This window comes from Aulonocara stuartgranti (assembly GCF_965226115.1).
Source record: "Aulonocara stuartgranti genome assembly, chromosome: 5".
Taxonomy (NCBI): domain Eukaryota; kingdom Metazoa; phylum Chordata; class Actinopteri; order Cichliformes; family Cichlidae; genus Aulonocara; species Aulonocara stuartgranti.
The window spans coordinates 16,887,158-16,901,242 of record NC_138943.1 but is presented as its reverse complement, the minus strand read 5'-3'; the positions used below and the strand labels follow the sequence as shown (position 1 = coordinate 16,901,242).

Sequence of the window (14,085 nt, the reverse complement as noted above, 5' to 3'; positions counted from 1 at the left end):
TTAGCGATAGTATTTGCAAGGGTGTTTGCTTTAGTTTGTCTGATTTGTCGTTCTCCTCTCCCTCTTCTGTACAGATGCTTCATACAAGATATTAAATGTGGCAATAGGCCTGAATAGTATTTTTACATGGCTATTTTTTTTCCTACTCTAAAAGCCCTGTGGTACATTCTGTCTTCTTTTTCATTGTTAATGTGAAAAGACATGTTGATTTCATACAAAATGGGATAAACTTAAAACTGGAAGGATGCTGGGAATGCGTAGGCAGTGTCACCTGAACTAACCTCTCCTTACATTCAGCTTGAAACTGCCTGCTTTTACGTTTTCTCTGAAGACCTGCTCTTTTGTAAAAATGTAAATTGAACTCTGGAATGATTTTTTTATTTTTTATTGGGAATGTTTGCCTTTATGAGCAGCCACTGTGATGAAGGTCACTGTAATGTTTAACCACTGGCTCCTGACAACGTTTACCCCCGCTTATTTTCCCACAAACTGCAATGCTACAGAGAACACTTTGATCACAAAGGCAGCAAATCCAGCAGCATTTAAGTTTCTCTCCGATGGAGTTTAATCGAAACACTTTAAGAGCACCTCCAGGTCATCTCAGCTCTCACTTGGTCTCTGGAATGCTTCGGATAAACTTAGAAATGGGCTAATATGTCTTTGTTGTTAGTTGTGGGAAACAGAAGAATGGGCAGAGTGTTGGTTGGTTAGAGCCCACATACAATTCATTTTTCCCTTTTTTTTCCTCCCCCCTCCACTTTTGTTTTTTGTCTAAAAGCTCAAGTTATAGAAAGATGGTTTGAAACTAGTAAGGCCCATACAGTGGCATTGATTTATTGATGCTAGAGCACAGTGTGACTCTTCCTCTCCCTCTGTGTTCGTTCCTGTGTCATAACTGGTATGTGTGCATACGCATGTCTGTCCCAGCATGCCGAGTCCACTCCCTTGGGTCCCTGACCATGTGCGCGGGGTGGCTCCTCCTCCCCAGCTGTGAGGAGCAGGGCTCTGACATGGTCTGTCCCTTTAGCTCACTTTGAACGTTTGACATGCCGAGCGCAGAGGTCAGCCTGACCTACTTTCCCCTGGCGGTCCTTTCTGCTGAGCTGCAGCGCTCCTCAGCAGGGGGGACAGCGAGGGCGGCGCTGCTTACGCCTCCACTGCTGTCCTGGTGTGTTAAATCACCGCCATTTGTTAGGAGACACGTTCCTGTGTGTGTGTTGGGTTTTTGTTTTGTTTTTTTCTTTCTTTCTTAGGTGTGTAGGAGGCATCCCACATGCATGGACACACACACAGACACAGGTTTGTACTGAGGTTGGATATGAAGTGCTCTGTGGGGGCTGCAGGTAGATGCTGGGCAGCACTTGGGCAGGACCCCTGCAGTGAGCTCTGTCTGACTCACTTTGTGTACAACTGTTAACACCCTCTGACCTCTTCCACCTACTTTATTTCCCTCTGCTGTTGAGCCACTTATGTCTTCATACCAACTTATAGCCCACTGTCTAAAAGTAAAGACCTGCAGCTCAAACAGTGACATACTGTTTATATAGTTAGTGGTAATTGGCAGTAATTTTTCATCAGCCTGTTGTTGTCTTCCTCCCCACTCTCTCTTCCCATTAGCAAAGAAGCTATGATCTATCAAATACAGTGACTTTTGTCTTTTCTGTGTTTTTTGTTTAGCTTTTTCTTCTTGTGCTGTTGTAATATTATAACATCCCCCCTTTTGTTCCGATACCCCCTCACCTGCGTATGACCCGCAGCCTGGTGGTTTCTGCTTTAGACAAATGTGTCTAAAGCAGTTCATTAAAAATTAAACTTCTGATGTAACAGCAGGCTTTGAACACTTGACTGTATCAATGATTTAGGCCCAGTAGAAGGTCCTTAATGGATAAAGCCAACTTTCTGTGCGAGTCAGACTGTTTCTGGCTCCTTGGCATCAAAGTGACACACGCAAACACAGAAGCTGTGAAGGAAAAATGGTTTTAGGTACTTAAGGGTGTATGGCGTTGTAGAGCTTGCATCACACACGTCCCGGCTCACACTCTCCCCTGTTGGACATGTCTCTGGGTTTTAAAGTGGCATGGGCTGGCTAAGTGGGGAACTTCTTATGTGTTTGTCACCATCCACTATGCATGCGCATTGTTTTATTCATCCTGGCCAAAGTCAAAATATGAAAAGGCAAGCGACAAATTGCAACCAAAAGGGCAAGGCCTTTTATAACGGTGCTGTTGCTTAGAGGCTGTGCAGACAAGCTGGGCTGCGATGAGCACCTGAGAGGAAAAACAGTCATTCAGTAAAACCTCTGCTGGCCGTCAGGCTGCTCTCACTACTGCTCAGCGTACGTGGCAAGTTGGTCAAGTCTATGTGACTTTTTAGATCTGATTCTTAAGATTAGTTTTTCAAGCATCATATCAGTGCACGTTTGTAGCATGCAACTGGATTTCACTCAGACCACATAATGGGTCTGATCACAGTGAAACCCTGAATGCTTCTGCAAGTAGTTTTGAAAACCTGATAATGGCGTGACCACAAGATGCTGCGGTTTGAGAGGTTTTCATTAATTTATTCTGGTGTGTGAGAGCAGAACAGAATGATTGTCTTTTGTTTCCTGCAGTAAAAATGTTGTAAATTTAAGTTTTTGGCATGGAGTGATTTTAATAAACCATAAATTTGTCAAATATTCTGATTCCATTGTATACAGTTCATGATTTCTGTTTTATATGTTTCTGCAGTGAGTGTTTTTGGGTTCTGAGGTTCATGATTTAGATGGTTATTTTGTGTGTGCCTGTTTTGGGAGGGAGAACACAGTTTTTACACTTGATAGTCTCTTGTTTCGAATTTTTCAGTCAACAGTGTTGCGTGCAAGTGTGGGACAGCCTTCCTGTGAATGATGTGTGTCTCTTATTACCATTGTGTTCTGTACTGTTGCTTTTTGTCTCGAGCGTTTCAGTTTTCCTTCAGGTATTTGGGTGATACTCCACCCTCACTCATATTTCACACACTGTCCTATAGGATTGCTCTTCTCTTCGCAAAGATGAACACCATCTTGAATTTGTCTCAGCTGTATTGAACCGAAAGACAATATGTGTCAGAATAGCTTCAGTGCAATCGTATTTTCTCCTGACCATCCTCATGCTCCGTTTGTTACAGTCAAATACTGTCAGTGAGACTTTTTCTTCCCCGTTTTTAGAAAAAGCAGTATGGGTACACGAAGCAGTCTTTTGGCCATATTTTAGTGAATCCAGGACTGCTTGGAATACGCTGTATGACCAGAGGTGGAGCAGAGAAGAGGATCATAATACTGTTGTGTTAAGAGAGTACCCTGCACATTTGTCCAATGAGATTTATTGTAAATACAGAAGATTTGTATGTCCTCATAAATTTGAAGTGCAGTGTGTAGTGCTACAGCACAAGTACTTAAAAAAAAAAAAAGAAAGAAAAGAAAGAAGTCATAACTTTAAGTGTCAAGATGTAATCTGGAAAGTTCTCATTTAGCCTGTGGCACAGTAAGGGCTTTGACTCTGCTGTCCCGACTTAAGTGGGAAATTTATTCCTCCAGTGTAGGGTCAGAAAAGTGTTGAGCCTTGACTATGACTAGGGGATGTTTAACCACAGGGTCCTTGGCATATTGGACCAGCCAGTGGTGCAAAGGGAGCAGAGCTCAGCTCAGAGTTTACAGTGTGACCATGGCTCAGAGTCGTAAAGGAGCTTTTCTTGGCCTAAGGGCCAGGTCCGGACATCGCCTGTGGATGACACAAGGGCAGAATTATTTTCACTCCACTGACAGTTTCCCATGTATATTTTATTTTGGAGGAAACAAAAAAAAAAAAAAAAGCATTAATCTTCTCCTGAATTGTACGGGCATTTCAGGATTATTTAACGAGCAGGATTGGCAGCATTACGACCAGCCTGCCATTATCATCCCTCCTGTGGTATAATTGCCTTTGGTGTTGAACAAGCAGCTCCTATCTTTTGCATTTAGGGGTCTTTCACTCTCTCTCTGCCTGTGCCCCCTCTCAGTTTATCTCCTGCATCCACTAAACTCATCAGAGAATCCTACAGCTTTTTAGTGTGACCATCTGTCAATACCACTCCATAAAGTGGAGTGGAGCAACGTGTGCATCCATTGGCTCTTATAAGCCCTCAGCTGGTTTGGCTCCAGCTGGATGTGAGGGCCTTACTGCTGGTGGTTAACCCAGGCCTGGAGCATCGCTCTCTAGCCCTTGTGGCTACTTCAGCTCACCTCGCCTCCCCTATCAGGCAGCTGGATGAACCTCCCTCTTCACCACTGTGGAGTAGCTTGTAACACTGTAATGAGTTAACTTTCAGAATGATCTACATAATTTATTTCCTGCCCCCACAGGAGCCCGCTGAAGCATTAATTAATATCAGGCACCGCTATCAGCAACCATCCCAGTGTGGGATTCCTTCTGGCTCCTATTTTTGGCGCCGGTGGAATTTGATATGTTGTGCAACCATAATGCAGTTTGTTGGACAGTGATGAAAGATAGTATGTCCTGGTGGTATTGTACATAAATTTGATCTCCTGCACATGAATCCAGACATGGTTGTGAGCCAGATCTAATGGCTTTGAAACAGCAGCAGGAGCGGTGACTAAACCTAAATGGTTCATAACAAGTTGCTTTTTGCCGCTACAAGTGATATTGCTCACATTTAGATATTTCAGACTTGTTAATGTGATCTGATTTCTATTTGTATTTTTTATTTCTTTATTTTTGATATGTTAACTCACCTCACATTTTTTCTCTCTCTCTGCTTCCCCCCACAGAACTCAATACGGCACAATCTGTCATTGAACAAGTGTTTTCTCAAAGTGCCTCGCTCCAAAGATGACCCAGGAAAGGTGAGACTTAAAAACATCAACTGGTAATTGCAGACACCTATGGTTGCATGTAATTGCAAGCCAAATAAATGCAATATTTAAAATTTTAAGCAAGTACCCTAAGTTCGCAGAACTCACTATTACAGCATTTTTCTGTTGTGTATCGTGCTATCTCTGGCAGAAAAATATTACCTTTGAATTCCTGCCAGGACTCTTGACAGTCTGGAAATGCATGGAATGCTCGTAATCTATTATGAACCTCCCACCCCCACATAACTGCATTTCAAATATAAGGGGAGGCTAGTTTTTTCTTTTCTTTTTTTTCCTACTTCTTCTTTTTTTATGTGCTGGCACAGACAACAGATGTGGGTGAGGAGAAGAAGCCAGACTGGTAGAGATGGGGCCATAACAGGGTACAAGTTAGGTCATTCCCAGAATCTGCCATCCATCAAGTATTTACTCCAAGTGAAGCTGAACCTACTGAGAGAAAAAACAAGAACTAAATCAGGCCTCTGCCTTTCACTTTTGTTTTCTGCAAGATTTATTCCAGGTTAATCTGACATTTTATTCATAAAAGGACCACCCGCACTTTCAGCTTCGTTCTCTTCACAATCTATCTCTCGCAACATCAACCTGATATGAAGCAATTGCTGATAAACTTTGTTGTTCATGAATAGCGAGCCTTTAGGCCAAAATGTATGTGATGGTGAGCATAGGTGTAGCCATATGTGGTATAACCTAGATCATCCTGGAAATGTCAGAGCGTGCGGTACATATGCTTAAAGAACCACACAAATAATTACACACACACACACACACACGCACATGAAGAGCTACGCCTAGCTGTGTAGAGGATGGGGACTGAATGCTAATTTCATGTTTTGCTGTAATCCTCTGATATTGACACTCCTGGGAGCTGCTCCACTAAATACAAAATAATCTATTGCTGTATGGATCCCATTCCAAATGCATGGCCAACATGCTCGCATCCTTAATGTTTAATTTGGAATTTTCCTCACTCCCTTCCCCCCGAAGACAACTTCAAAGGGGCGCTAGCCGCTCTTGATATGTTGCATCAATATTGTAATGTGGCAGGAATATGAGAACTGCTGGTTGGATGAGATAGGAGAGTCATGTCGCTCTGTGTCTGTCTCTGAGATGGTGTAAGAGATGACAGTTGTTGTTGTTGTACATGTGCACACACATGCGCGCGCACATACACACACACTGTGTCTACCTCAGAGGTAGAAATGTAGCCTGTGAAGGCTGCTGTTAGTAGTCTTCCTTTTAATTGGTCTTATGTCTCGGCCTGGAGTTGCAAGGATCGCCGCTGTACTTTCTTTGTTTGTCTTTCCTGTATGAAAGGGGAAGCAGGTGACATAATTTATGGTGATGTATGAAAATAAGCTGCGTCATTGAGGGGAAGAGAACAGGCAGTGTACCTGTGTTATCAGGATCTTGAAAAAAATCTTTACAGCTGCCTTTGTTTTATTGCTGCAGAAATAGTGTGGCTTTCCTCTGTTGTTGCCCCAGACTCCAAGGATACACTTCACTTGGCATTGCTACATTTTTCCTTTTTCTTTCTTTCTTTCTTTCTTTCTTTCTTTCTTTCTTTTTGTGCTGTATATTTGTGAATAATTTAATGACTCTTTATATGCTTTTTTCTTTTTTGCTGCCAAGTCTCTGGGGGTGGGTGTTGGAAAATGCAAAAACTCCCCTCCCATGAGGGTTAACTTAAAGTGTTGTTCCCCCCCTAATTAAGAGAAACACCACAGAGCTTGGCTTTCTTTGTGTGACACTTAATTTTGAAACATCTGTACCTGCCCATTTCAGCTCTCAGAAAGAGAGCAGTTACGTTTAGAGACTCTCTCATCTTTGCATATAACAAGGGTTTTGTTTTTTTTTTTTTTTTAAAGCAGCCTGTATCTTGTGCTGATTGTGCTGTGAATCCCCCCCAGGAAAATACTAATTGACCCCAAAGCCTCACACTCATATGAAGAGTTATAATTTTAACCCCTGATGAATATAGACCAAGCCTGGATTTTTATTTTAACAGTCGCAGCAGCGATTTATGCAAAAATGGCAGATTTGCTAAATTTAACAAGAGCAGGCTATTGTGTATGCTGCATTATTGTATAGATACTTGAAATACAGTTGTTCCATGGCCTCTCCTGTTGTTTAGAGAATTTCTTATAGAAATATCAATTATTCTCTCTGCTAAGGAAGTAATTTTAAAGGTCCTGATCTCACTTTCTCTTGACAATTGAGATTTTATCAGGGGTCATATGAAATATTAAAAACAAATTCAGAACTCGCAGGGCCTTAGGGTAAAAATCTCATTTTTAACAACTGCAAGCAGCGTTGCTGTTGGCTTCGAGGAGGCACACCATTGAAAAATAAATTAAATGGGGCGAATGCAAAGATAAATAATGCAGCCTGGTTGTGGAATTACGAGCTGCAGCCCCAGAGCCAGCCCCAACTGTTCTCTCCTCGATTAGCCTTTTGTAGACCTTAGAAGAAAGCAACACGGCAGGGCTAGCGCTGCCTCCATTCCCGGGCTGAGGCAGGATCCTTCATCCTTGGCAGCAGCGCTCTGACTTCACTACCTGAGGCTGAGGAAGTACAGCTTCAGGAAAGGCTTAGCATTTCACCACCACCAGCTGCCCTCACCAGCCTCTCATTGAGGAGCAGCCTCAGAGGAGGAAAAGCCAAGGCTTTCTTGCTAACAAAGCCCACCCACACACCACTCAAACTCTTAACACATAGCTATCAACTCAAATAAAGGCTCGGGCTGATAGGACAGATTTTAACAGAGCGTATGAGGCCCAAGAGTTCTGAATATGCAGGTATATTTCAGTGCCAAAAATGTTTGTGATATCAGAGTGGATACCTGATTTGTTTTTTCTTTCGTTTGTTTGTTTTCCTTTTTTCCCATTTTTAATTTGACTTTTTTCTTGACTTTAATGGATATTTGACATTTAAGAGGCGGGTTGTAAAGATGGGAATGACATGAAATTCTGGGGTGATGTGTGACAAGAGTCCCAAGCCATACTCAAACCATCAAAGTTGCGTGCTCTGTAACCATTCAGCAATGAATGCAGGGGAATTTCTGGGGTATCATGTGAGAAAGCAGTCTGTTTTATCATCTCACAGGCTTTTCTTCTGTCTGCAGGGCTCTTACTGGGCCATCGACACCAACCCAAAAGAGGATGCTTTGCCTACACGGCCAAAGAAGAGGCCGCGGTCTGGAGAGCGGGTGAGTCTGATAGGAGAAACTTAACATTCTCTGCAAGAATATGCATTTATTTAGATAGATAGATAGATAGATAGATAGATAGATAGAAAGACACACACACCCTTCTCCTCCTTCCTTCTTGTTAAAGCGTTAATATCTGTGTGGTTCAGTATATTTTTTTTGTGTCTTTACCTTGCATCTGCCTCAGTGTTGTTTTCCTTTTGCCCTTCTTTCTCTCCCACTTTCCCTTCACTCTTTCTCTAGCACTTGCAGACACAGACACACACACACACACACACACACACACACACACACACACACACACACACACACACACACACTCAGACTCAGTAGGAGTTCATATCCAGACTTTATGTAACTACCTCTTCATGCTGCTTCGCTAGCCTGTCATGAAGTGGGCTCCTTATTAATAAACTATGCCTCAGGCAACCATTACATACATTACATTTTGCACTCACTTTTTTTAACAAACATCAATTAATGCAGAACTGTGTGCAGCGGCTATTCTGAATGGGAGCTTTTGTCTTTAATTATGCATGAGCTTCATCCGCCCGTTAACGTACGGCTGTACAGGTTTTTACTGAGCTGCTCAGATTGACCTGGCCCTTGGGCATCCCAACACAGGGGGCTCTCGTCTCTTCCTTCTCCACAATGTGGCTGACCAGAGGCTACGATGAAGAGAAATTCCCCAAGCTGGCGAGGGAGACTCATATATACACACACACACACACACACACACACACACACACACACACACACACACACACACACACACACACACACACTGTTGTCTCTACCAGACACAAACACATAGACTCCATTAATCTTAAAATGCTGTTTATGTAGTTGCCTCACGGCATCCAAATACTATCAGATTCATTCAACAAACTGTGGTATTGCAGGTGTGTGAGCTTAGATACACAAAGCGTGCCTTGTTTTTAGTGTTTTTAGTACCTTTGTTTTTTGAGTGTGACACAAAAGCACGCACAAAGCGAAGAGGACTCTGTTTTCTGTAGGACACGTTTACTGCCCCCCTCCTCCCCCACCCCCCCAGACCCTGCCTGTCTACAAAGGCTTCCTTGAAGGGTCTCACACAGTGAAATTGAGAGTTTGTGAAATCTCATTTATGTTTAGCATGAATTTGTAGCCATTCCTCTTACAGTAAGCAGTTTTGGGAGACAGCCACAGTAGAGTTATCTCTCACAACAGTGTACCTATACTGCAAGACAAGGGGGTTGCACGTGTGCATCAATATGGTATGTGTTTGGGTGGGAGGTGACGGTGGGGTTTGGGGTTTCAGACCTATTTTCTTTTTAGTTTTTTAGTTTTTTTAAAGTCCTAAATCAAGTTGTGTCTCTGATGTATCATAGAAGCAGCTCTGTTTGTTTTTTTGTTTTCAGATCTTGCAGATGGATATGAATGTGATAGCAGCATGAAATTTGTTACCAGCTTTAATACAGGTTGCTCCTGCAGTAGTGGGATCTCGTGTGTTTAATAATTGGATTACGTTGACTTCTTTTTTGTTCTGCCTCCACTCCCTGCCCCCAACCCCCACAGGCTTCCACGCCGTACAGCCTAGAGTCAGAGTCTTTGGGGATGGAGTGTATGATCTCTGGAAGTGCCTCTCCAACGCTGGCAATCAACACTGTGACTAACAAGGTACTACAGCCAGCAATCCAGCCTCCAGCTCCAACACACACCTGGCTACACGGCTGCACCCTGACCCCACCCACTTCTCCAACCACCTACAGCACTATTCCCCACAGAGACAGGAGCACTTTTGTGAAGGGGAGATGCAGGCGCGCACACACACACTTTCACACGAGCATATGCTCATGTGCCTAAAGCTTCTCTTCATCACAACCCACACCAAAATACACAACTATGTGCCCTGCTGTACCTTTTTCCTCTACAACAACAGGCAGCAGGCTCTTGTTATCTTTAGTGCGGAAATATGTTGCTCACACTGGTGCTTGCCTTTGCAACCTGATAGACTTGCACACAGTCTTGTGCACATTTGGAAACAGAATACTCCACATGCTATTTGGGGTTTCTGTATTCACACCTGTAGTGCAGGTTGACGCCCGAAAAGTTGTTTTCTCACCGAGTGACCACTCTACAGGTGACCACCCCGGCTGCTGGCTCTGTCTGCTCTCCGTGGCTTTTCTTTTTCTTTTCTTTTCTTTTCTTTTCTTTTTTTTTTTTTTTTTTTTTTTTTAAGCATCCGTGAAAACATGGAAACACTTGTACATCATAGCGCAAAGCTACAGGGACTGCTAGCTGTTAGCTCTGAGTGTGCTGCTCACTCTGAAATTTAAATAGGCTTTTTAACCTTAAGCTCTCATCCTCTGAGCCCAGTGGGGGCAGCTCTCAGGAGTACTTTTAAAAAGCCTACAAGAGTCGCTTATTTCCTGCAAGCATTACAAAAAAGTATGGTTTAACGTGAACAGGGGTGTTCACAGAAAAGATGAGTTAGTGCTTGTATGACAGAGGCTCTTGCGTTTCAAGTTAAAGGCAAGAGTCTGAGCATATTTCTGCGTGTGTTGTAATTTTTATGCATGCACATTTATGTTACAGAGCGTTTCTGCTTGTTTTGAGGAGCATGTCGGTGACAACTACCTAGGGGCTGTTTCTGTAGCAGACAGATTCATTGGCCAAAGTGTGGAGACAGATGACCCTTTTCCTGTTTGAGTACTACAGACAAGCACTTTCCACCGATCTCCACCACCAGCCGCTGCATAATAAGGCCCTAATGTTAAGAGCTGACAGTTAAGTCTGGATCCCTGCCATTGAATACCTCCAGCTAAATAACTTAGACGAGTAATAACCGACATGCATAAAAATGACACCCAAAAAACCCCATCAGCTGAGCAATTTCAAGCCAGTTTTGTCTTCTTTTGTTCATTTGATTGTGACAAAAAGTGTTATGGCAGTAAAGCGAGCAGAAGACAAAGTGGAATAGCAACAGATCTGAGGTCTGATGTCCTCAGAGAGAGCTTGTTTCTCACTGTCTTACACTGTAAACACACAACAGGCCACGCCTCTTTCGGTGCTGCATGCCAAGCCACAGGAATTCCCTCTCTGTTTTTTTTTCCTCCTCTCTCTCTCTTTCTATTCTAGTCTCTCTCCCTCATATTCCCGCCTTCTCGCATAGACCAATGGGAGAAGCTGGCAGGACGACTACTGAACCAGCAAGAATCTTCTGTCTAGCATTCCTCACACGATTGTACTCCCTCTCCTCTCACTTTGGTGTCTTTCTCACGCAGACTCAGACTTTTCTTTGCCCCCCACCAAAGATTGTGTTCTGAGATTATCCTAAACACTGGCATTAAAGTTACAAAACTTTGGCACTAATGTGTGGATGATCGAGAGGGGGCAAGGACAGATTGTTGGAAATATGCTTGCTAATGAATAGTTGTTCTTCTCCTCTCATCTCCTTCATGCATCTCATACCCTTTTTGTGTCTCTTCCGCTGTCACCTTGTGTCTGTGCGATCATGCATGCGGGGATTGTGCCGAACATTGGCTGGCATTGTTGGAGACACCTGGGCTTTGATTTCATAATCCATGTCTCATGCACCAGATTAGGCCCCCATGTAAAAGACACCTCTGGCTTTTTACTTAATTCACTGCTAAGAATAGAACTCTGACTCGCTTGCCTGCTAGCTGTACACAGTTTTTACTGTGGAGCTGCTCCTGCCTGTATGAACACGCTTGCCTCGGCCTCTGTGTGTTTATGTGTGTTGTTCTACCTTTGTGCACGTCCGTTGCTGTAGCAATGTATGTCTATTATATGTTACATGCTTCTATGTATGTGGGTGAGACGCGACTGGGTGTTAGCCTGCGACGGTGCGTGTTTGAGTAGGCATCTTCACTCAGGACTTGGTGTTGGGTGGGGATGGGGGTTCTGGGTAAACCACAGAGCACTGAGGTTTTTGAAATCATCACACTTTATGGTTGAATGGTGTAAAAATAGATTGTGGTGAGAGACTTAAGGCTAAAAGCTTGTTTTATGACTTCATTACGCATAACATTTATATATCTGTGGCACGCTGTTTTTGATTAGCATTGTAGGGCTGAGTTTGTAGACGTGCTTAAGCCTTCAGTCTTAGCTGCTCATTGAGTTCCCTTTTGCGCTAATGAACGCTGGAGCCAGGCCCACACTGAGTGGAAGAAGGCTAGAGTTGCCTAATGAGCTTCTTTTACCACCCCCCTGTTGTCCTCTTCCTCTGCATCACCCCTCTTCCTCAAACAGTGTTCTCTGGATTCAGCATTTGCGCTGTTCAGTTGTGTTGGTTTTTTTTAAATTGCACTATTTCTATCTCATTCTATCAGTGCAGAAGCCAAGCTCCATATTAAAGGCTTAATATGATCTGAAGCTCTTGCTCTGTGCTCTGGATTCGCACCAACATATTAGTCAGCCGGCCAATCAGTCAGAGAAGAGAAGACTGGTCAGGGCTGCCTGAATTTCCTCACCTCCTTGGGGCCGCTGTGGTGCCACGCTGTGGCTCAACAGAAAGACAAGAGGCTTCAGTCCATTACTGCTGCTACTGAGAGGCAGGGTGCTGGACAAGCCGGGCCAATCTGCCTGCCTGAAGGCTACTACAACTGCTGTTTCATTGTGCTCAGCACAGAGCCCACTCTGTTGAGCAGCAGTGATGAGCAGAAGCCACCATGCTGCACTCACACATGGACAGGCACACACAAATCTGAGAATGCCATGCCTTCTTCCACTGCAACACCACCAGCGCGTTACTGCCATTCTTTTCTCACCAAACAAAACTCAGCACATGGGATGGTCTCTGTGGGTGTCATTATATTCATTATCTGGATTATTCTTCTTACTACTGTCTTAATTGTCTGACGGCACACTTTATTTGGGGAATGGCGGGAGGACTAAACCTTGTTAGACAATAATTAAGATTGTCGTCCTGAAGTGCCTCGGCTAGTTTCGCTCCTACATTGAAAGGTCAGTGTCTCGGCTGCACTGAAATCCTTTGTTAGCTGTCCCAAACGGATTTGCGCTTGGTGAGCAGATGTGGCTGACATCGCCAGTAGCATGACCTTTAGTGATGGGAATGTCTCAGCTGTCTCCAGACCCCTTAACACATTCAGATGGAACCCCTTAGTGACTGCGGAGGGTGTTGAGCAGCACCCTATCTCTCTCTCTCTCTCTCTCTCTCTCTCTCTCTCTCTTCTCTCTCACTCACTCACTCACTCACTCACTCACTCACTCACACACACACACACACACACACACACACACGCAGTAAAGCGAAAAACTATTCTGCAATTATGACATGCTGTTGCATGCAGCACACACACATCTCCTGGCTTCACATTCCCACTGCTAATATCATTAAACTGCACACCAACATTACCTGTAACACCAATTTTCTTCCAGGAATGCTGATGTACGAGTGCATTTATTTGTGTGGTTGGGTTTTTTTTCTTTTTTCTTTTTTCTTTTTTTTTTTTAAGACATCAAGGCTAATGCACATGTGTATGCGTTTCAGGTGGCGTTGTACAACACAGACCAGGAAGGGAGTGATAGTCCAAGAAGCAGCCTTAACAACAGCCTGTCTGATCAGAGTCTGGCCTCCGTCAATCTCAACAGCGTGGGCAGTGTGCACAGCTATACACCGGTAAGAACTAGGATGAATGTTGTTGAGTGAATTGTCATTTTTATGGATTCAGCACTCTAAACATAATCTTAAATGTTCTCTTGATTGCAAAGTTTAACTTTCACATTGACTAATTTAGAAAGGCACTAAAGATAGACAAGCTCTACCTCCCCTCCTAAAAACCCCCAACAAAAAACATGAAACATCAAAAGTTAATGAGACCTGGGTTGGTTGATTCAAACAGCCATAAAACAAGAGGAAACACCCTCACCTGCAGCAGTGTATTTAAAAAAAAAAAAAAAAAGAGCTTTGGAAAAATACAGCAGCAGTTTTATTCCCTGCACTGTACAGTCTCAGGAAATGCAT

At 43.5% G+C, this 14,085-nt stretch overlaps 1 protein-coding gene across 4 annotated transcripts in view; it reads left to right on the top strand.

Moving 5' to 3' along the window:
- The window catches only part of foxj3 (forkhead box J3), a 98,702-nt gene that overhangs the window by 70,292 nt on the left and 14,325 nt on the right, over nt 1-14,085 (top strand). For all 4 annotated transcript variants that reach the window (XM_082534838.1, XM_082534839.1, XM_082534841.1 and 1 more), the window contains 4 exons: nt 4,787-4,861; nt 8,013-8,096; nt 9,654-9,755; nt 13,612-13,740. In XM_082534838.1, coding sequence (XP_082390964.1) covers nt 4,787-4,861; nt 8,013-8,096; nt 9,654-9,755; nt 13,612-13,740 — 390 coding nt within the window. The remainder of the gene's footprint in view (nt 1-4,786; nt 4,862-8,012; nt 8,097-9,653; nt 9,756-13,611; nt 13,741-14,085) is intronic.